This window comes from Neofelis nebulosa, chromosome 8 (genome assembly GCF_028018385.1).
Source record: "Neofelis nebulosa isolate mNeoNeb1 chromosome 8, mNeoNeb1.pri, whole genome shotgun sequence".
Lineage (NCBI taxonomy): Eukaryota > Metazoa > Chordata > Mammalia > Carnivora > Felidae > Neofelis > Neofelis nebulosa.
Genome location: NC_080789.1, coordinates 61,689,355 through 61,713,913, shown reverse-complemented (window position 1 = coordinate 61,713,913; position 24,559 = coordinate 61,689,355). Strand labels below are relative to the sequence as shown.

General features: G+C 42.2%; 1 protein-coding gene across 2 annotated transcripts in view; it reads left to right on the top strand.

Annotated features, from left to right (window-relative positions):
- Positions 1-329: 329 nt before the first annotated feature.
- Positions 330-24,559, top strand: part of NCKAP1L (NCK associated protein 1 like) — a 39,194-nt gene continuing 14,964 nt past the window's right edge. Inside the window, exons 1-21 of one of the 2 annotated variants that reach the window (XM_058742494.1) lie at positions 330-505; positions 1,614-1,724; positions 2,457-2,549; positions 8,347-8,403; positions 9,152-9,294; positions 10,234-10,324; positions 10,415-10,552; positions 11,365-11,413; positions 11,512-11,668; positions 14,371-14,427; positions 14,685-14,781; positions 15,578-15,687; positions 15,858-15,990; positions 16,463-16,544; positions 16,726-16,784; positions 17,000-17,145; positions 18,507-18,639; positions 18,911-19,030; positions 21,081-21,226; positions 21,510-21,641; positions 23,113-23,331. In XM_058742494.1, the coding sequence (XP_058598477.1) occupies positions 404-505; positions 1,614-1,724; positions 2,457-2,549; positions 8,347-8,403; positions 9,152-9,294; positions 10,234-10,324; positions 10,415-10,552; positions 11,365-11,413; positions 11,512-11,668; positions 14,371-14,427; positions 14,685-14,781; positions 15,578-15,687; positions 15,858-15,990; positions 16,463-16,544; positions 16,726-16,784; positions 17,000-17,145; positions 18,507-18,639; positions 18,911-19,030; positions 21,081-21,226; positions 21,510-21,641; positions 23,113-23,331 (2,375 nt within the window). In that variant the 5' untranslated portion in view covers positions 330-403. The remainder of the gene's footprint in view (positions 506-1,613; positions 1,725-2,456; positions 2,550-8,346; positions 8,404-9,151; positions 9,295-10,233; positions 10,325-10,414; positions 10,553-11,364; positions 11,414-11,511; positions 11,669-14,370; positions 14,428-14,684; positions 14,782-15,577; positions 15,688-15,857; positions 15,991-16,462; positions 16,545-16,725; positions 16,785-16,999; positions 17,146-18,506; positions 18,640-18,910; positions 19,031-21,080; positions 21,227-21,509; positions 21,642-23,112; positions 23,332-24,559) is intronic. The other variant, XM_058742493.1, reaches the window with a different exon arrangement.

The window sequence follows — 24,559 nt, the reverse complement described above, 5'->3', positions numbered from 1 at the left end:
GATGGGAGTGGGGTAGTCGATACTTGCTTGTCTGGTGCAGAGCTTTTTATAGGACTCTAGTGAAGGGGTAAGGCCCAAAAGGTTGGTGCTAGACTGTGAGGAGCCTTGAAAGCCTGTCCCTCTCCCCTGCCTCCACCAACTTCACAGTCTTACCAAAAATGCTACACAGCTAGAAAGAGGAAGTGTCTCCTGCTGAGTGTGCAAGAGGAAGCACAAGAAGATTCTGAAGGCCTGTGAGCTGTAATGACTGCTTTCCCCCATGAGCCAATTGTAGAGGCTACAGGAAGACCAGCGCACCAACCAGGCTGGGTCCCTCCGCCCAGGGGGTGTCACCACCCAAGCTGAAAGTGTTTGGGGAGATTCGGCATTGCTGTCCGGATACTCCTCTCTTTCGGTGGCCATCATGTCTTTGACCTCTGCCTACCAGCATAAATTAGCCGAGAAGCTCACTATTCTGAATGATCGAGGTCAGGGGGTTCTCATCCGCATGTATAACATCAAGAAGGTAAGCATGAACAACTGGGCCAGTACTAATTATTCCAGCAACAGTAGGGCAGGGGACCCCGTGGCTGGCAGTTCCAGGGGCTAGACTCCTCTTCTTTCCCACTGGCCTTCAGTCACTCGGATTACATAGGCCAGCCAGTGTAGGAAGGCAGAACGGGAGGCTCTTTTTAAGGGCTTTCCCCTTCTAGATATGATTCTCGCCCCAATGAGAGTGTCTGCTTTCTGCTGGGCATATGGAGGTAGGAAATAATTTTGTTCTGAGTCACTTGAATAAGGTCTGGGATCTAGAATTCTGGGTCTTATTGTTTATTGTTGATCTCCCATACTCTGAAGACATCCAAAGTTGGGTCTCTGGCAAAAACTTTTCCATGGAAGTACTTACCTCAAAGGAAAAAAATAGATATTTCAATAAAATATGGGTAGGTGCCTTCTGAGATACTTAGAGTCTGAGAGTTCATGCTCTGGTTGTGTGTGTATGCTTAGGATAGGATCTGTTGAGTTGAGAGAGGCTGGTGACAAGAGTGAGACTAGGCGGGGCTCTGGGGTGGGGGGTGGGTGGGGGGCAAGGAGCTGGGCCTAGGGAAGTAAAGAGATAAAGACAGGGGCGGGAGTGGGGAGTTTCTGGAAGAGAAAATAGGGAGAGGGAACTTTTATGCATTTTGTAATAAAACAAATCACCAGGAACATGGTTTGTCTGACCCTGTGACTCCTACAAATGCCCTCTGGGTGAGATACTTAGATATGGACATAATTGTGACACACTTGCCCATGATGTCTAATTCAGGAGCAGCTGCTTTTCTCACTCCTTCCGGCTTCAGCTGAGGGGTGGGGAGAGAGCTTCCTCTTTGCGCTGGGGCCCCAGCAGACGCTGAATTCGCTGAATTCTTCTCCGTGAGACAAGATACCCAGGTTGTTCAGTTCTACTGATAGTTGGCTTCATGTCTTGGAGCTTGTTCCTTGTCTACTTAACAGTAGACTTTCATAATGCTTTCATAATGAATTCTCAGATTCCCTTTCCATAAGACTGTGTGAGAATGAATGCTGCAGGGAGGGGTATGTTTGGAGGGACAGGAGAAAGGGTTGAAACAGAGTGTGCTTTATTGGTGCAGACTTGCTCAGACCCCAAATCCAAGCCACCTTTTTTACTGGAAAAGTCCATGGAACCTTCTCTCAAGTACATCAACAAGAAATTTCCCAACATTGATGTCCGAAGCAGCACGGTGAGAAGATGATCCCTCTCCTCTCTTTTCTCTGAAATAATTCTGTGCTTGGATGGCTTAAACTCTCCTCTTTTAACTGTCTTTCTTTGAACTTAGGCAGGGCATAGAGTAGCCTCCTTTTAGTTTTCCTGGGCTCAACCACAGGGCTTCAGGCTCTTGTAATCTTGAGAGTTCTGAGATAAGATGGGATTCTCTCAGGGTAAGCTAGAGCAAAGCATTGCCCCTTTCTCTGTTGCAAGATTCATGAGAACACTTTGTTCTTGTAGAGAAAGACAGCTTGGTCAACCCAGCAGGGTACATTTATTTTACCGTTGTTCCTGTTTCCCCCTCTGTTTCCTTGCTGATTATCTGAGAATCAGGCATCTTGTGGAATGTTCCTTAGTTCTCCTCCATTAAATATTAGCCCTAGATTTCTTACCATTATACATATAGCATCTTCTCATTCTGCTTCTTTTGACTTTAATATAAATGACAAGCCTCTTTGACTGAAAGAGACCTTGAAGTTTCCTCTCATTTAGCACTCTGTATCTAGTCAAGATTATACGCATCATCTTACCTAGAGACTCTCCTCTGTTTAAGACCTTCAGAGCACTGGAGATTTTCCAACTTTGCCTGTTAGTGTATTTCAAGTCTTTTCAAGAATGTTTTAGGCATGACTCCTATTCTTCTTGGATTACCTTGAACAATTGTGTTATTTTGTGTTTTGAAATTTTTGCTTTGTGTTTCCCTCAGCAACATTTAGGACCAGTACATCGAGAAAAATCTGAGATAATTAGATTCCTCATCAACTATTACCAGTCATTTGTGGATGTCATGGAATTTCGGGTGAGCTCTCTCTAGCCTAGGACCCCAGTATAGGCATTATCCTTCTGAGGCTATTCCTTCTTTAGTAGATGTTCATTTATGTTTCTTAATATTGTTTCTTGAAAAAGTAAGGGATTGGGGCGCCTGGGTGGCTCAGTCAGTTGGGCGACCGACTTCGGCTCAGGTCATGATCTCGCGGTCCGTGAGTTCAAGCCCCGCATCGGGCTCTGTGCTGACAGCTCAGAGCCTGGAGCCTGTTTCAGATTCTGTGTCTCCCTCTCTCTCTGACCCTCTCCCATTCATGCTCTGTCTCTGTCTCAAAAATAAATAAACGTAAAAAAAAAAAAAAAATTAAAAAAAAAAAGAAAAAGTAAGGGATATGTACTGATGTGGAAGGATATCTTGGTTAAAGAAAAACAAGTTATAGTGTATGATATAATTACATTTCATTTATGGGGCACCTGGGTGGCTCTGTTGGTTAAACGTCTGATTCAGCTCAGGTCATGGTCTCACAGTTTGTGAGTTCAAGCCCTGCATTGGGCTCTGTGCTTACAGCTCAGAGACTGGAGCCTGCTTCGGACTCTGTGTCTCCCCCTCGCTCTGCCCCTCCCTGCTTGTGCTGTCTCTCTCTCTCTCGAAAATAAATAAACATTAAAAAAATAAAAATAAATAAATAAAAGGATACATAGGCTTGTATATATATATATATATATATAGTGTTAGTATGTACTTGGGCAGATTTGGAACATTATACATTTAACTGTTAGGAATAACTACCTTTGGGAGTAGACTATGATTAGGTTTAATTTATTACACTGTATATATTTAAGCATTATTAAGTATTAAAGTATTTTAAGTACCATTCCCCAATATTTTATTACAAATCTGAAAAATTTCAAGAATATTACAATGAATATGATTCTATTCTTCTCTTAGATTTCCTAATTGTTAGTATTTTACCATGTTTGCTAATCTTTATTGTTTTCCTGAACCATTTGAGTCAGTTGCAGATGTCGTGCCATTTCCCTTCCTAAATACTTTAGCATACATCTAAGAACAAGAATATTTTCTTACATAACCCTAATATAATTATTACACTCAGGAAATGTAACATTACTGCAATATTATTAGTTTTAACATACAGTCTGTGTTCACATTCTACTAGTTGTCTCACGTATAACACATTGGATTTAGCTGTCATGTCTCTGTAGTCTTTTTTTTTTTAATTTTTTTTTTTTTACGTTTTATTTATTTTTGAGACAGGGAGAGACATAGCATGAACAGGGGAGGGTCAGAGAGAGGGAGACACAGAATCTGAAACAGGCTCCAGGCTCTGAGCTGTCAGCACAGAGCCCGACGCGGGGCTCGAACTCATGAACCGTGAGATCATGACCTGAGCCGAAGTTGGCCGCTTAACTGACTGAGCCACCCAGGTGCCCCTGTAGTCTTTAGAATAGTTCCCAACCTTTTTTTTTTTTTTTTTCCTTATGTCTTTGATGACACTGACTTTTTGGAGTCCAGACTAGTTATTTTTCAGAATATCCCTCAATTTGGATTTGTCTGATTTGTTAACTCTCTGATTGTAGTTTTGGTAGCAATACTACATAGATGATATTTTCTTTGTATTTTAAATAATGAGCGGGTACTATTTTTGTAAATGTAAACAAACTGTAAAAATTATTTGGTATGATGTTTTTGAAGGGCAAATTGATGATGTGTTTCAAAAGTCTTAAAAACACATATTTTTTTTTAAAAAAAGTTTGTTTTGAGAGAGAGAGAAAGAGAGAGAGAGAGAGAGAGAGAGAGAACGAGCCGGGGAGGCATAGAGAGAGGGAGAGGCAGAATCCCAAGCAGGCCCTGCTCTGTCAGGACAGAGCCTGACTTGCCGCTCAAACTCACCAACCATGAGATCTTTGACCTGAGCCGAGACGAGTCTGTAGCTTAAGGGACTAAGCCCCCAGGCATCCCTAAAACACATACTTTTTAATGTAGTAATTTTATTTCTAGACGTTTTTCTTAAGGAAACAATCAGAAGTACAGAGATATGTAAGAGTATGTACTCTGTTAAAAAAAATAATGTACTCTTTTGCCTTATTTAAGATAGTGACAAATTGATAATTGATGTATCCGATATATAGAGGTTCGGTTAAAAGTTCAGAGTATATGTCTATAAATGAATATTATGCAGCTGTGAAAGATGATAATATTTATGATAATCAGCATGGAAAAATGTTTTTCATATATTCTTTAATGTCAAAGCAAATTATAATACAGTAAGACATAAGATGTCTCTAATATGTATATTTATATGGGGAAACACGCATATAAAGAAAATTTGAACTTCTGATTGGTGGGATTTTGAGTGATTTTAAAAATGAATTAAAATTATGCTTGTTTGTATTTTATAATTTTTCTGCAATGAGCATGTTATTTACATATTCAAGAAATAACACAGATTTTAGCCATCTGAGCAATCCAAGTTTGTGATGGTACCATAGGATTTCTTCAGATGAAACAAGAGTATGGAACCCTGCTTTGGGTGCCCCGAATCTACCCGAGGGGGCTAATCCAGGCCTTTCATCACACAATGAAGTGGGATCATGGAAAACTGTAAAGTCTGAAGGAGGGTCAGGTCAGAAGTTATTAATCTTGGAATTGAGGGTAGTGGTTAGGAAGAAGGTAGGCAGGCACTGGTGGAGGTGGTGGAAAGAATGCTGGATGCATATAAACTAGGAAACCTTTGGGTCCAAAGGGGATTTTAGGACACCTTCTGGTTGCTGCATTGGTAAAGTTCTGAGCCCAGGGTGTATGGTATCGCTCATTTAGGGTAAGAGGAATAATAGAGACACTGAGATATTGTGCATTGTAAAGTAGGTAGGCTCTGAATCAGACAGACCTGGTTTCAAATCTCAGCTTTACCATTTGCCAGATGTATAAATTTAGACAGGACACTCTTTGGATTCCAGTTTCTTTATCTATAAAATGGGGAAATAAGATCTATGTGGGGTATTTGTGAGAATTAAATGAGATGATGCAGGGAAAACATCTAGCTCAGTGTTTAGCATATAGTAAGGTTATAGGCCAACAAATGCTAATTCCATTCTCTTTTGATTCTTACCTTTAGAAGATGACTTATGTAGTGACATTGTGTGAGTGGCTGATAGTAAATCTCATCTATAATCTTTGGGAATTGGGTTTCAGGAAGGTGTGGTAGAAAGGCCCTCCTAGCAAATGAGGCAACATAGGGGTAGACAGAGATTTAGAAGTCATGTAGTATACAGGGAAAATCATGAGCTCTGTGTTCTAATTCTTTTTTTTTTTTTTTAATTTTTTTTTTTAACGTTTATTTATTTTTGATACAGAGAGAGACAGAGCATGAACGGGGGAGGGGCAGAGAGAGAGGGAGACACAGAATCTGAAACAGGCTCCAGGCTCTGAGCAGTCAGCCCAGAGCCCGACGCGGGGCTCGAACTCACGGACCGTGAGATCGTGACCTGAGCCGAAGTCGGACGCTTAACCGACTGAGCCACCCAGGCGCCCCATCTGTGTTCTAATTCTGATACTATCCCTTACTAGTTAGTGATCGTGGGCATGTATCTTAACTGCTCTTAGCCTTGTTTTCCCCATGTATTAATTTATTTTTAAATTTTGTTTGTTTGTTTATTTATTTATTTATTCATTTGAGAGAGAGGGAGGGAGGGAGAGAGAGGGAGAGTGTGCATGCATGGAGGAGAGGGACAGAGAGAGAGAGAGAGAGAGAGAGAGAGAGAGAGAGAAGGAGAATCTTAAGCAGGCTCCACGCTCTGCACAGAGCCGGACATGGGGCTTGATCCCACAACCCTGGGATCACGACCTGAACTGAAATCAAGAGTTAGATGCTCAACTGACTGAGCCGCCCAGGCGCCCCAATCCCCCATGTGTTAATTTAGATTAGGTCTTTTGGGGAAGATAACGTGGAAACATTTTTTCCTGTTTTAATAAGTTTGACACATATATGCACCTATGTAAAAACCACCACAGTGAGAGTATAGAAAATTTCCATCACTCCAAATGTTTCCTGAGCCTTTTTTTCCCCAGTTCAATCCCTATCTCCTCAACTCCTGGCCCCAGGCAACCACTGATCTGCTTTCTAGATTAGAATTTTCTTTTCTTCTCTTTTCTACAGGTTCATATAATTAGAATTTATACAGCATGCATTCTTTTGTATCTGGCTTCTTTCACTCAGTATAATGTTTTTGAGATGTCTCTCTGTTGTTTCATGTAACTGTGATTCATTTCCTATTTTTGTGGAGTACTGATCCGTTGTATGGATACAATTTATCTATTTACCTGTTGATGGCCATTGGGTTGTGTCCATTATGCATATTGGTGGCCATTATGCCCACGATGCTATAAACATTTGAGTACAAGTCATTGTGGCAACATATTTTTCATTTCACTTGGGAAAATAATTTAGAAATTGAATTGTTAAATGGTATGTGTATGTTTAATTTTGTAAGAAACTGCCAAACTTTTTTTCCAAAGTCGTCGTTCCCTTTTCTCCTCCCATTGGTCATATATTAGTGTTCCAGTTGCTCCACATTCTCATCAGCACTTACTATTAACTGACTTAAATTTTAGCCTTTTCATGGGTATACAGTGTTGTTTTAATTTGCATTTCTCTGAGGACCAATACCGTTGAACATCTTTTCATTTGCTTATCGGCCATGTGTATATTTGTTATTATCAAGTATCTGCTCAAGTCCTTGGCAACACATTTTTAAAGTAAAAATCTATATATTCTTTGATCTAGCAGTTCCACCTTGTAGAAATGAAAGTACCAATATGTTAGGAATAGGGAACAAAGGAGAGGCCAGGGACTGGGAACAAAGAAAATGTCCATCAGTGGGAAAAAAGGCTGAATGAATTGACCATACCATGGGCTATTATGTGGCCATTAAAAAGAAGTACATTAGTGTTCTACCAGATGACTTGGAGGACTTTAAGCAGATGAGGTTGGATGAGAAAAACAAAATGGCAAGAAGAATATAACATTATCTCAATTTTATAACACAAATGATGACGAAAAAAACCTCTCTCTCTAGTTTTCTCCTCCCCCCCCCCCCCATCTGAATAAGACTATATAAATAGGGAGAAAATTAAGAAAGGCCATACTGGGTTGTTAAACTGGTTTACCTGGGGGTTGGGGCAGGATGGAGGGTGGTGCCGATGTGGGGGGAGGGAAGTGTCCACAATAAAACTGCATATTTATTTAGGTAAAATTATGTATGAAAAGAAAATGAATCCCTATCACACTGGAATGAGGGTTCAATGAAGGATATGCAAATTACCTAGTAAGTAGTACTTAGCACATAGTAAGTGGTCAGTAAATAGAAACACAGGTTGGGTCGTAGTCTCATTTGTTAATGACTAATTTCTGAAAACAGGAGATGGATTACAAGAAAAACTTTTGGGATTTATCAATAAAAAATGGGTCTAATTTCCGGTATCTTAGAAACAGCCTATCAGATGATCTGCATTTTGTAACCTTTTTGTGTGTGTGTGTGGAGGAAGGGGGCACTGGGATGATAAAATTAGGGAGAGTATGTGTAATATAGTAGTGACTTGTGTCTGTGGAAACTTGGGCATTTGGTAGGGTAAGCTTAATGGGGGCCCACTGATGGCTTCCTGAGGAGAAACTCCCTCTATTCAGCTTCCCTTATGTAACTCAGTGGCTCTCTAGGACCTCTAAGGGAGAGAACCTTCCCTTCAAATTCTAGTAGTACATGTCACCTTCTCTTTATTCTTTATTCATTCTCATTTCCAATTCTATCCCCAGGATCATGTATATGAGCTTCTCAACACCATTGATGCCTGCCAGTGCCATTTTGATATTGTAAGATTCTTCGTCATTCTCTTCTACCCTAGAAAAGGTCTTGGTTGGAACAGTGTGGGTTGGGAAGGGACTGGAAGAATGGCTATTCCTTCAGGATGATAATATGTTACAATATGTTTAATATAATATACTGTATTATTCACTCCGTGACTATAGTTCTTTTGTATAAAGTGCTGAAGTTAGGGGCGCCTGGGTGGCGCAGTCGGTTAAGCGTCCGACTTCAGCCAGGTCACGATCTCGCGGTCTGTGAGTTCGAGCCCCGCGTCAGGCTCTGGGCTGATGGCTCGGAGCCTGGAGCCTGTTTCCGATTCTGTGTCTCCCTCTCTCTCTGCCCCTCCCCCGTTCATGCTCTGTCTCTCTCTGTCCCAAAAATAAATAAAAAACGTTGAAAAAAAAAAAAATAAAAAAAAAAAAAATAAAAAAAAAATAAAGTGCTGAAGTTAAAGGATATTTACGTGTGAAGCAGATCAGCAGTATGATTTATTTAATATAACAGTGACACCAAAATGTTCTTATTCCACCTCTTCTAACCTCCAGATGTCACCAAATTTCCTGGCCTTTTTGTATCTTGAGCTCATTTTTAACCCCTGACTGTGGTTCCGATTTTCTCCTTCTGAATTTTCCATCCTACCAGTTCCTCCTTCTAAACAGACCCTTTCGGAGTCTATTTAGTACTGTCTGGAATGGTGGGTGAAATAGGGATTAATTGGCCTTGCTGTTCTTGGGTTCCTATGTATTTTCCTTGCAGAATCTCAACTTTGACTTCACCCGGAGCTACCTGGACTTGATCGTGACTTACACCTCAGTTATTTTACTTCTGTCACGGATTGAAGACCGACGGGTACTCATTGGCATGTACAACTGTGCCCATGAGATGCTGCATGGGCATAGGTGAGTTAAAGGGATTTAGGAGATGAAGAATCTCATACATGGTGGTATGAGGTACAAGGTGGACACAAAGGAAATAGAATCCATGTTTTCTCATTTGAGGACTTACAATCTACATGATGATCCAGGCCAAAAAAAATTTTTTTTAAATCCTTATAATGGCATATGTCAACAAGTGCACAGCTCTTTTACATATAGTTAACTCTTGAGCATCTTCTAGTGGATTATCCAATTTGCATTGTCTCTGATCATTTTTTAAACCTGGGCTCGCTTCCACTGTGCTTTTCAGGTTATTGCGAAAGGAAGATAAAGTTTTCTTTTTTTAGTATTGGTAGGAATAATATTAGCAAGGTAAAGCCATTAGAGGTAAGTAATGTATGATAGTACATTTGAAGCCAAATATAAATGGATTTTGGATTATCTGAAATTCTGTGCCCCTCCATTAGTGCAAATAAAAGTATTTAAGGGCTGAAAAAATGAAGACGAGAAGAATCAGAGTAGGCTGTGACACATTGTTCTATGTATGATGTGTATTCCCATGTGTCTCCATGAATACCTAGGCACGTGCCTTACCCATTAGCTTTGAATTTACTTGTATCTTTTTGGGTTGTGTACAGATTTGGACCTAGGCATGTTACTCGAATTGCAACTAATTAACGTGAATTTATAGAGTACCTATCATGTGTTCAGTACTATTTTGGGTACTTACATGGCAGAAACTTTCATGGACCTGCCCCAAACTATGTAGTTCTATCTAATAGCTTGATACACTTGGGTCTGGAATGGGTTATCTATATATGTAACTCACAGTTTAGTTTCTATATCTTTGAAGGTGGAGGGGGATGCCAGCCTATGCACACAGCTTTATCCCATCTGCAAACATGAGAGTTTATATCATGGTCAAGGGAGACCTGTAACTCTTCTTTCATATGCTTTTTCCAGTGACCCCAGTTTTGCCCGTCTGGGGCAGATGGTGTTGGAGTATGATCACCCTCTGAAGAAGTTGACAGAGGAGTTTGGGCCTCACACGAAGGCATGTTTCCTGAGAGAGTGGAGAATTCCTCTGGTGGAAGTATATCGTCCTCGTCATTGACATTAAGGATTCATTTGTTTCTTCCCACAGGCTGTGAGTGAAGCTCTCCTCTCTTTGCACTTCCTCTTCGTCCGGAGGACCCAGGGGGCTGAGCAGTGGCGCAGTGCCCAGCTTCTGAGTCTCATCAGCAGCCCCCCAGCCATGATTAACCCTGCCAATTCAGACACAGTACGTTCCCTTCTCTGGTCAGTGATAACATTCTCTTTGCCAAGGCCATCTCTGTAGAGAGTGCTTCTTTCAAGAAATATCATCCCTAAGAGTGCTTTAGCCCTCTTCTAGGATATGCATCTAAGTTGATAACCTCTTACAGCTAAAAAATCATGTTTGGATTCGAGCTTTTGTTTGGACCAGGATTAGCGTGTGGCTGCCCATAGGAAGAATTTAATGAATAATCATAGAATGAATGGACAGATGAAAGTGAGTCATTAGACACCTATTCAGCCCAGCAGGAAATTAAACATAGGCATCAGTTAATGAACAAATATTTTTATTCAATTAATATGGGCCCAACATCCGTGCTTCAACAACTTAAACTCTTGGAGGGAATATATGCCACGTAGTCATAAAAATACAAGAGATGGTACAAGATGAATGAGAAAGGCCAAATGAGTGATTTGTACTTGAAGTGGCAAAAGAATCCAAAGGAGGAAGCGATCATGAGAACATTTTGAGTATTGCTTTTCTAAGCTGTTAGAGAGATATTATATTACATGTTTCGTTGTCCCAACTTCCAGCCCAAGCTTCATTTCCTTTTCTCAAGTGTATTCATTTTTGCTCATTTCACTTCCACTGCCTCACCTCCATGATTGGCAGGTTCCCCAGCTACTGGTTTACCAAAGTGTCCTGAGTCAGTCTGGTAAAATAAAAGTTGGTTTTGATACTTAAATTCTAGTTTGACTGCCCTGGTCTTGACTGCCTTAGTCTTTAGGGGAAGACCAGGTTCAATAACTGCTTGACCATCTCTGCCTCTCTTCTCACAGATGGCCTGTGAGTACCTATCTGTGGAAGTGATGGAGCGCTGGATTATCAGTAAGTTTCATGGGATCAGGTGGGAGTAGATGTCGCAGCGTGTTACGTGGATAGAAAATTCTAAAAGTCTTCCTCTGCACTATTTTATCCGCCTGCAGTTGGGTTTCTTCTTTGTAATGGGTGCCTCAACTCCAACAACCAGTGCCAGAAGCTGTGGAAGCTGTGTCTGCAGGGCTCCCTGTACATCACCCTAATCCGGGAGGATGTGCTACAGGTGCACAAGGTCACCGAGGACTTATTTAGCAGTTGGAAAGGGTGAGACATGAGAGCCAACTAATCTTATTTTGAGATTTTTAGGGTTTTGGGGAAGAGGGAAGACAGAAGTGAAGGGAAGAAAACATTCTCAGGAGGGAAGATCGGTTATTTACATTAGATGACATTGAGAAGTCAAAGAAAATGAGGACTGGAAAATGTTCATTGGATTTGGCTGTAAAGGTGGTCTTAGTGCCCTTCCTGTGCACAACTTCAGTTGAGTGGTAAGGTTGAAAACCGGGTTGTGGGTTTAGAAGCAAATGGGAGATAAGGAATTTAATAAGTAATTCTTTTAAGAAGTTTGACTGTGAAGGGAAGAATCGAGAGAGAACTATAAAGAGAAGGAGGCGTTGGATTGAGGAAGGGGTCACATATCTTTATTACTTTTTTATTATTGCGCACTAATATCCAGAAATGTACAAAATAGAAAGTGGACGTTGACTACAATCTCATCTCCTGGAATAGTTTGGCGTATGTCCTCCAGATGCTTGTGTGTCTGTAACACGTAAAGGCGTGAATGTGTTTTCAGCCTTACATAAGCAATTTTTAAAGAGCAATGGACCCGCCGCTGCATTATGTTCTGCAGTTTGCTTTTTTTCACTTACTATATTTCGGATATTTTTCATGTCCGTCTATAGTGACTTAATCTTATTCTTTTTAACAGTTGCATAGTATTCTATTATGTGGTTGTAACATAAGTTATTTACCCAATCCCCTGTGATGGACATTTGAACCATTTCCACTTTCCTTTCTTTGTTTTTTAACTGAAGCATAGTTGAGAGTGTTTCCTTTTTAAAAAAAAAAAAATCATTACAAACAATGCTATAAAGAACATTCTTAGACGCATATCTTCATGAACATTTCTCTAAGGTAGATTCTCAGAAGTGGAATTGCTGGGGTAAAGGGTATGCATATACCAAATTTTAATAGCTCCTACCAAATTGCCCTCCAAACAGCTGTATTATCTGCAGTCTATGAGAATTCTTATTCCTCATACTCTCAACAACTGGATATTACCATAAAAAGAATCACTGTCAGAGTTAAGAGAGAGTAAGTCTAAGATTAATAATTAGAAGTTACAAGGGGTGGATTTGGGTCTATATCTACATCCATATCTGTATACCTATAAAACTTTCTAATAATTATTGCTTGTTTTTTTTTGAAGTTTCTTTATTTCTGAGAAAGAGAGAGAGAGAGAGAGAGAGAGAGAGAATATGAGTAGGGGAGGAGCAGAGAGAGGGAGACACAGAATCCAAAGCAGGCTCCAGGCTCTGAGCTGTCAGCCCAGAGCCCGATGTGGGGCTCAAACTCACAAACCGCAAGATCATGACCTGAGCCGAAGTCGGACACTTAATCGACTGAGCCACCCAGGTGCCCCAAATGATTATTGCTTTTAAGGAATGGAAGGCATGTTTGAAGAGTGTTCAGTTCCCCATCACTAAGAACAACAACTAAGATGTAAGGTTTATAGTTGAGGGAGGTTTTTGGTATAAATGATCTAATTTGATCTTCATGGTACTTATACTTATGTGTAAGTATTAATATATTTTTTATAGATGAGAAAATGGAGTTAAATCTCAATGCCACTCATTGGAAATAGGAAATAATTCCAGATTATTTGACTCTAATCCTGTCGCTTTCCATCATAGTATGTAGAGGTGAAAAAATTATCTACCAGGAATGCTGTGGAGTTGAATCCTGATTTAATTAAGATACTTTCCAAGTCTAAATTTCTTTCATTCTGTGCCAAGTTCAGTAAGGGAGTGGTTTGGAAAAGGGAAAAGAAAGGTTATGAAGTTTGACTAATGCAGTGGCAACAGTGATGCAGGACAAGAGAAGACAGATCTAAGGGACACAGGGAACACACAGAGCCTAAAGTAATGTGGGATTTTTGAGCCTGGATCACTAGTAGAAAAAGGAGATGGTCAGGAGAGTCAAATATCACAGACCAGTGAAGATCAACGAAAAGGCCATTTGGTGATTCAACAGTTCACATTGACTTTAGAGAGAACAGTTTTTTAAGTGTCAAAAGCTTTGTGCGATTCAGGGGTCAGTGAAAGGTGAGGAAGTAAAGAGTTTAGGTGTGTCTTTGGAGGAGTTGGGTGGTGTGGGAGGACAGGAAGTTCAGCAGATTGTCAAGGTCAAGTGAAAGTCTTTCAGGATAAGGGAGGCTTTGAACTTATGTGTTGGGAGTAGAGACTAAACTGGTGGAGAGGGAGAGACCAAGTGTCAGAGGTAACTGATAAAGAAAAATTCTAAGAGGAGAAGGGTGAGAATGGGATCCAAGGTAGAGCTGGAGTAACTACTCCTACTTAAGAGCAGGGCCCGTGCACTGCCTCTTTTGTCTCCCCCAAACCTGGAAGAGTACTTGGCCTAATGGTGTCAAGGCAGGAGCACATGACAAGAAGTCCAGACCCAGTTTTGCCATTACAACCCTATGTAACCTTGGGCAAGTCGTTCCTCTTCCCTGGATATTATTTTCTTCATCCGAAAATAGTGAGGAGAACTGGATAATCTCTAAGCTGTATGAGTCTCTTATTAGTAGGCCAGGGAGAAAAGTTGGGTTTGGAAAGATCCTGAAAGTGAGGGGTGCCCATGCTTCCCATACATAGGCTGTCATTTGGAATCTCTCAGGACTGGGAAGGTGGGACAAGGTCTCTAATTGGTGGTGTGGCCAACCCTGCTGTGCTTGTGTCAATTTTCAGGTATGGCAAGAGAGTGGCAGACATAAAGGAAAGCAAGGAGCATGTAATTGCAAACAGGTAAAGGTGGGGAATGGGTTCTCCAAGAGGGGATGGAATAGGAATCTCTCTTGACCTTTGTTCTCACCTAAACCACCTACAGCTTAATTGCTTCAACCCAAGAACTTGCTGCTGCCCCACAGATTCTTGTGTTTTCTTACCAAGTCTAATGGCAGCACTGAATGTTCCTCCTATCTGATACCCCTTCCTAAATGCCTTAGGAGGATTTTTAAGGATGGGAGAGGCACTATTCTCTCGTTTCTACTTTCTTTCCTTAGCGGCCAATTTCACTGTCAACGGCGCCAATTTCTGCGGATGGCAGTGAAGGAGCTGGAGACTGTGTTAACAGATGAGCCAGGACTGCTGGGTCCCAAGGCAAGAAAATGAAATGCTGGCAGGGGAATGATGACCAATGATGAAAGACTCTGTGGGGGAGTGACTTGGCATTCATTAATTTTTGCATTTCTGAGTCGTTCGTGATCTGTTTATATATGTGTACACTGATTCCCTTGAATCCTCCTGGAGCACCCCAAAACTTTTTGGATCTCTTTATTGGGTACCATCAGGGGGTAGTATATGATGCATTATAGCTATTTGTGTACTTGTCTTATCCTCTATTTGAGTGTGATCTAATTGAAGATAGAGCTTGCTTTTTTTTTTTTTTTTTTTTTTTTGCCAAACCACATAAATGCTTACTAAATATTTCCAAGACTTAATAGAGATGAAATAGTATTGACTGTGAGCTAATGTCAACATACGTGCATGTCTGATTCTGTTTCACGTGGTTTTTATGGGTCTCTGTGTTTATTATTGGCTACTATTGCTGGTGAGGTTACACGATTGTGTCCGTAGGCATATTATCATGATGGTTCTCTGTGCTCTGAAATCCATTTTTTTTTTTAAATTTTTTTTTCAACGTTTTTTATTTATTTCTGGGACAGAGAGAGACAGAGCATGAATGGGGGAGGGGCAGAGAGAGAGGGAGACACAGAATCGGAAACAGGCTCCAGGCTCCGAGCCATCAGCCCAGAGCCTGACGCGGGGCTCGAACTCACGGACCGCGAGATCATGACCTGGCTGAAGTCGGACGCTCAACCGACTGCGCCACCCAGGCGCCCCTGAAATCCATTTTTAAAGTTGAAAATTCTCATAATCTCTGTCCTCTCCTTAGGCCCTTTATGCTTTCATGGCTCTGTCCTTCATTCGTGATGAGGTCACCTGGCTGGTTCGCCACACAGAAAACGTCACCAAGACAAAGACACCTGAGGACTATGTTGACTCGTAAGTACTTGACATGGTTAAGAGCCTTGACCTTAGATGGATTGGGAAATGGGACAGGGAGGCATCAAATGACCTCAGGAGGTCTCCGTTTCTGCTCTATTATCACTGTCTTTGTCTCAGTTGATATTTCTAGCCTCAAAACCTCCCTGTTCTCTTCCTCGACTCTGCAGGAGCATTGCAGAATTGCTTTTCTTATTGGAGGAGATTAGGGCTCTTGTCCGGAGACACATCAAAGTGATACAGCAATACCACCTTCAGTACCTGGCCAGATTTGATGCCCTTGTGCTCAGTGACATCATTCAAGTAAGTTTAATTAACTAAACTTTGGAACTGTCAGGGCGATCCCTGGTCATTTCCCGCTGGGGGCCACCCTGGCTGAATCTCATGCTTTGTAGATTGTCAAAAAGCCCGATTTTCCTCTCTGCATTTGTTGAAAGAAAAAAAAAAAAAGACCGATAATCTCCACGGTCTTTTTTTTTCCCCCCTCTTACATGAAGAAATAGGAGAGAAAAATACTTAGGAGAGAATATTTCTTCTTACATGAAGAAATAGGAGAGAAAAATGCTACTTAGAAATAGGAGAGAAAAATAAAGAGAAACTGGGTGTTAGCATGGCAGTGAACCCAGGGGATTTCCTCCATCTCTTGGTTAGCTCTTTCTGTTTCTGGCACTTACCAGTTCTTTCTACCTTCATGAACTGACTGAGCCTTGTGGTCCTGGTTTCTGTCCTGGTGGAACCTCTACCCACTTGATGTCAACTCGACCTTCTCTTTTAGAACCTGTCTGTGTGTCCTGAGGAGGAGTCCATTATAATGTCCTCATTCGTCAGTACTCTCTCCAATCTCAATCTCAAACAAGGTAATTGGAGGGAAGAGGAGAAGGTAAGGTATATAAGGGTGGACATCTTTTGTTCTAGAAATATTGATCTCTTGAGCCAGGGAGTGGGACAAGATGACTTTGAAAAGGACCTACCATTCTGTGGAGTTTGATATAGGGTGCTGTTTTATTTTTTTCTTTTAAACTTCTGTTTTTCTTGTAGTTGATAGTGGAGAGAAATTTGAATTCTCTGGATTGAGGCTGGACTGGTTCCGTCTACAGGTAGGTCTGTTCCTGTTAATGGTCCCGCATTCTCAGGGTTCTTCCTCCTCAACAATCCCTTCTCTGTTTATTTCCTAATCTCTGCTGCATGGAGTGATTCAACATTGACAACTACTGATTGACAGGACAAACCCTAGCCAAACTGTAGCTCCTAGGTGGGCTGTCCTTTTCATTTATTTTGTTCTTCTCCACCCTTTTCCTAACTCCAACCACAGGCATATACCAGTGTGGCTAAGGCTCCCCTGCACCTTCACGAGAATCCTGACTTAGCCAAGGTGATGAATCTCATTGTCTTTCACTCCCGAATGCTGGACTCAGTAGAGACTATACTGGTGGAAACTTCTGACTTGTCTACTTTCTGGTATGCCCTTATTCAGAGCTCTTTATCATTTGACCTGATCTCTTCCCTGGCTTCTGTGGAGAACAGTAGTTCCTTCCAACAGATGGGAAAATATTGTTTGAGAGTTCCTTAGAGGCAGGTGCTCCAACTCACTCATGCCAGGTTCTACCAAGTCATAGGAATTTTAGGTTGATTCCCTTTTGTTTTGGCTTTCTTTAGGATAATTATCTGTGATAATTCATCAGTATATATTTTTCCACACTGGTATCTTTGGAACCTTCTGCAGCTTCTTTTTATTCTTGGGGTATTGTGATTTAAAAGAGACATGGAAAATGTGGGGTTTCAGTGGAGGGAGCTGAAAATAATTGAGAGAGTTGGAGAATAGGGCCTTTGGAGAATGAAAATTAGTTTGTCTTCCTTAGGTATCATTCAGCATTTATCAAGTGACCACTGTTGGACATAACTCTATCCTTTGGCAGATCAAACAACACAATATGTTGGCTCTGTTCTCTGCATTCAGTATAGGTGGGGAGATACAACACCCATGTACATGTGAAAAGGACATCAACATAATAATTGCAAATGTAAGAAAGTGTAAAAAGAGTGCATGATATTGAGAGGATATAGGGTTGAGGAAAGATTAGTATCATGGAATTAACCTGAGAAAGTTTTCTGGAGCCTCAGTGGTCAAATTTTGGGAGGGATGTGAATTAATATTACTGTAGGACTTCTAAATTAGGGGGAATAGCCCAAATCATGCAGAAGCTCTAGGACGCCTGGGTGGCTCAGTCGGTTGAGCGTCCGACTTCAGCTCAGGTCATGATCTCACAGCTCATGAGTTCGAGCCCCGTGTTGGGCTCTGTGCTGACAGCTCGAAGCCTGTTTTGGATTCTGTGTCTCCCTCTGTCTGCCCCTAACCCACTCGCATTCTGTCTCTGTCTCTCTCAAAAATAAACATTAAAAAAAAATTTAAATCATGCAGAGGCTCTGAGGGAAGAATAGCAAATTTTGGACAAGGGCAGGGAAGAAGATTAGCACTAAACCACCATGGGGTCCAGTATGAAAATCGAAAAGGGTTAAGTTTCTTGGTTTCCTGTCTACCTTAAGAGTAGGGAGTTGTGGGGGCACCTGGCTGGCTCAGTCTGTAGAGTGTGTGACTCTCAATCTTCGGTTCATTAGTTCAAGCCCCATGTTGGGCATAGAGCTTACTTAGAATGAGAGAGAGAGAGAGAGAGAGAGAGAGAGAGAGAGAGGAGGGAAGTGAGGGAGGGAGGTGTGAAGATCAGTAGATATTTGTTGAAAGAATGAATATTCTTTCCACCTCAAAGGGACCAGCTGGCTCCTAAACCCTGGTTCTAAGTCTGCTTCCCCTTTGTCTGCAGCTTCCATCTCCGCATCTTTGAGAAGATGTTTGCCGTGACCCTGGAGGAACCTACCATGTTACGTTATGCCATTGCTTTCCCTCTGATTTGTGCTCATTTTGTCCACTGCACTCATGAGATGTGCCCAGAGGAGGTGGGTACCCTGACCTCTAAGCCCTGTCATCTCCTCTAATCACATCTCATCCATATTCCACAAAACACAATTCCAAGGGTTGCTTTTGGTCATAAGAAGGGTACAAACATAGGTATGTGACATGTGACCCTAAGTGTCTCAGCTTGATGTAGAACGTGTCCTCTCTCTGGGTCTCAGTTTCTTCTTCTGAGTGGTGGCTCAGAGCAGATTATGAGGAAGAAGTGACTGTCTTGGTGATGACAATTTCTTCCTTGGTTCCTCTTTTCCAAAGTACCCCCACCTGAAGAACCATGGCCTTCATCACTGCAACTCCTTCCTTGAAGAGTTGGCCAAGCAGACCAGCAACTGCGTCCTGGAGCTCTGTGCTGAACAACGAAACCTGAGCGAGCAGGTAGGCTCAGTCTTCTCTCTCTATTTCAGTTTCCCTCTGTCTACCTTGTCTTCCTGTCAAATGCCAAGTTCTCTAACCCTTTCTCCCAAGTAGAGCTAGGGCTTTTGTGTACTTGAGTTTACGGCAGGTTTCTTTTCTTAGTGTAGTTCCTTCAGTCTTTACTCCCTTAGGACGAGATAGAGGTGTCTAAAAATACTCTTATTTGAACAGCTGCATACCAGCAAAATCTGTGCTCTCACTTGAAGCGTTCTGAGAGAGGAGTTAGCTCCCTTGTTTATTCCCCCTCCCCTCTCTGCCCTGTGTACGCATAATTAGGACTGTGGCCCCTATATCACCTGTCTTGTCTCACCTTTCTGTCCAGCTGCACCCTAATCCGTGGCCATGTGAACATTTTCAGGCACCTCCTCTGTGTTTATCCTCAGGGCTGCTTTCTTGTCCTTGTCTGCTTGTTTCCCCCACGCCCCACCTTGACTGACTCACAGCACCTGGTCATGATTAGCTCAACCTAAATTTCAGAAAATTAGAAAATGAGGAACTTGTTGCCCTGGAGTCTTTCAGGCTTCCTAGACTACCCACCCTTCCTGGGTTTGAGTCAGGCTTTGTAGCAACTTTGGTAGAAGGGGGTCCAGGTTGTGTGTGTGTGTATGTGTTGTGTATACATATGGATGGTTAATATTATTACTTATGTAACCTTCCCATTGTCTCATATGTAAAATGCGGATAAAAATAGTTTCTTCACAGAGGTATCATAGAGATGCAATGAAATAGAGTATGTTAAAGATTTAGTACACTGCTCTCAATAGATGTCAGCTGCTATATTATTTGGTACTTACTGAGCCCTAAGCTCTGTGCTGGGTTTTTGGGATGGGGTCCCAGAAGGAAGTTACACAATCCCTGCCCTTGGGGAATGTCCTGGTTTAAGGGAAAGAGCAGTACAAACACATGCCAGAAAGAAATTTAAGTGATGAATGCCCAGAAGCTAGGCAACCAAGTAGAATTGCGGGCATATTCTTCACTTATTTTGAGTCCCTACTACATGCAAGGGACGCGAAAGAGATTTGCTCAGTGTTGTATCAGGGGTGACTCAAGCGTGATGTGAGTAATTGTTTTCACGCACACCAGGACTTTTGTGCCCAGATGAGTATTGCCCCCTCTAAAGTTATCATTTGGAATAAATAATTAGTGATGTTGCCATAACGAGCAGAGTTACGTTATTTTGGAATTACTTTCAGAATCTACCGCAGACGTTTTGGCATAATATCAGGGTTGACACATCTTTAGGGTCACATCTCTTAGCATGACTGTGAAGTACCAAAACCGGTTTTCTCATGGTGCTTACGCTACTCTGAGAGGAATTCTGAATGAGGAGTTTCCAGACGTGCTCTGCACAGGCTCCGCAGCATTGGATTAAGTGGAGAGAATTCGAAAATGATTATCTTGAAGGAGAAACCTGAATATATAATTCTATCTTATATTTTCTGTGCAGCTGACTGGGCTATCTCAGTGAAGAGAAGAGATACAGAATTGATTAATAATAATAAAAAAAGAAGTGGAAAGAGAGTGCTGGCCATATTGTGAGCTCTGGATCTTTGTACAGCTACGTAGCACGGGCATCTGTATCCATGGGACAGAATATGAAGAGATGTAAAGTGAGATGGTTGTTCCATCCAAGCAAAAAATAACTTTCTTCCCAGGTTGGAAGATCCTAGAAAGTGCAATTGCGTGGAGCTCTTAGGTCCTATTCCTTTTACTTGAATTTTTCCATCAGTAAAGAGTTTCTCTCAGGATGTGAGTGGGGACTTGACGATCTGATCCATAAAAAACACTGCCATTTCTAGACTTTGAGCCCTACCCATGGAGAGATATTTAGTGATACCTAAAAGAAATGAGTGCATTTCAAATTGGCCCCCATTCAAGGAGGAGATGCTGGAAGGAAAGAGGGAGAAAGGCAGACAAATAAAAGAATAGACAATAGTGGAGGGTCTGCGAGATGGGCTCCTTGTCAGTTTTAGGAATGGATCTCACTATTCACTTGTGTTTGTCCCTAAAGCTTCTACCTAAGCACTGTGCCACTACCATCAGCAAAGCCAAGAATAAGAAAATCATGAAGCAGAGGCAGACTCCCAGAAAAGGAGAACCTGAGAGAGACAAGCCAGGAGCTGAGAGTCACCGGAAGAACCGCAGCGTCGTCACCAAGTGAGGACTTGGGCCCTTGAGGGCCAGGTGGCCACTGCCTCCAAGAAGGGAGAGCAGGGAAGAGGGAAGGTGATTCGGCAGAAGAACATGGGCGTGGTGGTGGCAAATGGCAGATATGGAAAAGCACTTCCGTGTGAATTTCCTACTTTGCCTTTGAAGGCGGCATCAATGTCCTAGAAGCTGAAAGGGTCTGAGGGTCATGGGCCTGACAAATCCTTCCTGGGTATTAGCAGGTAGTGCCAGCCCTGTAATTAAAGCTCGCTTTACTTTCTCAATTTCCCAGCATGGACAAGCTACACCTAAACTTGACAGAATTGGCACTGACAATGAATCATGTGCACAGCTTCTCTGTGTTTGAACACACGATCTTCCCTTCTGAGTATCTCAGCAGCCATCTGGAGGCCAGACTCAACAGGTATCACTCTTTCCTTGTCTTCTATGTTTGCATAGTATGGTAGTCCTTTTTTTTTTTTTTTTTTTTTTTTTGAGAGAGAGAGAGAGAGAGAGAGCACACACATGTGAGTGTGTGCGTGTGTGTGAGCGGGGAAGGAGCAGAGAGAATCTTTTATTAAAAAATTTTTAAAAATTTATTTCATATATAGAGAGGGAGCACAAGTGGGGAAGAGGGAGAGAAAGAGAGAGAGAGAGAGAGAGAGAGAGAGAGAGAGAGAGAATCCCAAACAGCCTCCATGCTCAGTGTGGAGCCTGACATGGGGCTCTATCTCATGACCCTGGGATCATGACCTGAGCCAAAATTGAGTTGGATGCTTAACTGATTGAGCCACCCCGGTGCCCCTACATAGTATGGTAGTTCTTAAAGTTGGGTTCTGTTAGATTCATTCTGGTGGTCAGTCTGATGGAGTTAATCTGGCATAGGTCTCAAGTATCTTTATTAAAATGCAATTAACAAAAAAGGTCCCAACATTCTACAGGTGGTTTGGTAAACAACCGGAACTGATCACCACTGGTTTAGTGGTTTAGTAGAGTGAGCGGGGATTTCGCGGTCAGGAAACCTGTGTTGACATCCTGGCCATTAGTTAAGACACTGGAGTGGGGAATCTGACTTGTTTGCGCCTTGTTTCCTACCCTGCAAATAAGGATAATGATATTTACCTTATAATGAGAATTACCTGTAATTGAGAATTGGTATAGAATTAAAGGTAATAATGTGTACGAAGTTCCTGACACATACAGGCTTCAATAAAATAGATTCCCTCCCTTCACTTTGCCTCTCTTTCCATTGCCCCTTGAAGTAGGAGGAATATTCCTTATATTGGAGTTGAGTGCTATAGTCAGTAATTAGGGGAATGAGGGGAAGAGGTTTTGTTTTTTTTGTTTTTGTTTTTTGTCTTAAATAATACTCCAGCCTTCTATGTTTTGTTTTGGAATTTGTAATCTATTCGCTTGAGTTGCCAGGGAAGGCGTGCTTGAGAAAGTGACATTTGGGTAAACTCCTGAAGAAGCCAAGTGTGTGACTATCTGAGGAAAGAGCGTTCTAGGTAGAGGAAATAGCCAGGGCAAAGGCTCTGAGATGGGAACCTGCCTAGAATGTTCAGGGACACGGGGGAGGCCAGGATGGCTGGACCAGAATGAGCCAGGGACTGATGGGTCAGATGTCAGGTTAGAGACTAGGTTGGAGGAGTTGGCAGACTGTGTAGGTATTTCTAGGTCATTGTAAGGACTTTGACTTTGACTCTGAGTGAGATGGGGAGCCTTGACAGGGTTTGAGCAGAGCACTAACAAATGTACCTACCTTTTTGGGTTTCTATGAGATTTAAAGGAGGTAATGTGTGTAGTTAAATCATAGCACAGCACCTGGAACACAGTATAAATGTGCTGCTACTGTGTTTAATATTATGATTGTGATTATGATTTTTGTCACCCAGAGCCATTGTGTGGCTGGCTGGCTACAATGCCACAACCCAGGAGATCGCGAGGCCTTCTGAACTGTTGGCAGGAGTCAAGGCATATGTCGGTTTCATACAGTCACTGGCCCAGTTTGTGGGTGCAGATGTTTCTAGAGTCATCCGCAATGCCCTCCTGCAGCAGACACAGCCACTGGACTCGTGTGGGGAACAGACGATCACCACTCTCTACACAAATTGGTCAGTGTTGCTTAGCTTCTTCCACTGCCTTACTCCTTTGTTACCACTTTTGCCTTTACATGGTCAGACCTTGGGTCCAGGCATTTTAGCTCTGAGGGTCATAGACCCCCAAATAGAGGCTTGTTTCTGCTAGAGGACTAGAACAATAAGCGGGGGGGCAAACCCAGATGTCCTTCTTTTCATGTACCATCTATTTCTGACCTTCCATGTAACACCCATTCGTCTACCCTGTAGTAATTTGACCTTTCCCCTCTTATTCTCCAGTTCCTAATCTTCCTTTTCTGGATTCTTACTGTTTTAATTTCAAATGCTTTCTCTTCCTCTTTCTGAAGTTCTCTTATTTCTCTTTGCCCAGCTTCTCTCCCTGAAGACTATTCTGTCTAACGCAGTATCTCCAGAATACAATCACTTCATCCCAGAATCGACCATGTCGAGTCTAGCAGTTTGTTTTTAATAGGAAGGGAGCCGCCTCTCCAAAACCAGAGGAGGTAGGGATTAGCAATGTTTCCTTTGAGAGTTTAAGGATGGAAAGGAGCCGGATTCCTACCTCCCCAAGCCACTGGGTGGCGCTCTTAATCCAATATCAGCTCAGCAGGAGCCAGGCTGCAAAGAGCCCCCCTGAGCAGGGGGAAAGACGGAGACCAGTTTTGCAAGTAAGAATGCCACCAGGGGCGTGTCAGGAAAGGAAAATGGGTGCTGTGGGTTAGGTGAAGACTTGAATTGTTAAAGAGGGCATGCTTCTCTGAAGGGGGCACCCACCCCTTACCTCCACCTGATCACTACCCCCACGAAGCACCTTACTTTTAATGGAAAGTCTCCCAGTTTCAAAATTTTGACAAATTCAAACTAAAAGAAAAAACCCCTCACCTTTGACGGCTGGGTTTGCCCTCCACCCAGGGGACTTCTGTAAGACCTAGACCCAGAGCTAGTTCCTGGGTGAGTGGCAGGGGCCGGCCACACCCTCCTTTGCCTGGAGGTCAGGAGGGGATATTTGGAGGCTGGATGACCAGTGCTCACAAGGCTTCTGTCAGTCCAGGAGGTTTGACTTGGCTTCTAGAATCCTATGTCCTCAGTCCAACATTCTTTTATTTAAAATTTTTTTTTTAACATTTATTTATTATTGAGAGACAGAGACACAGCGAGAGGCAGAGAGAGAGGGAGACACAGAATCTGAAGCAGGTTCCAGGTTAGTCCAACATTCTTTTATTTTTTTTTTTTTAATGTTTAT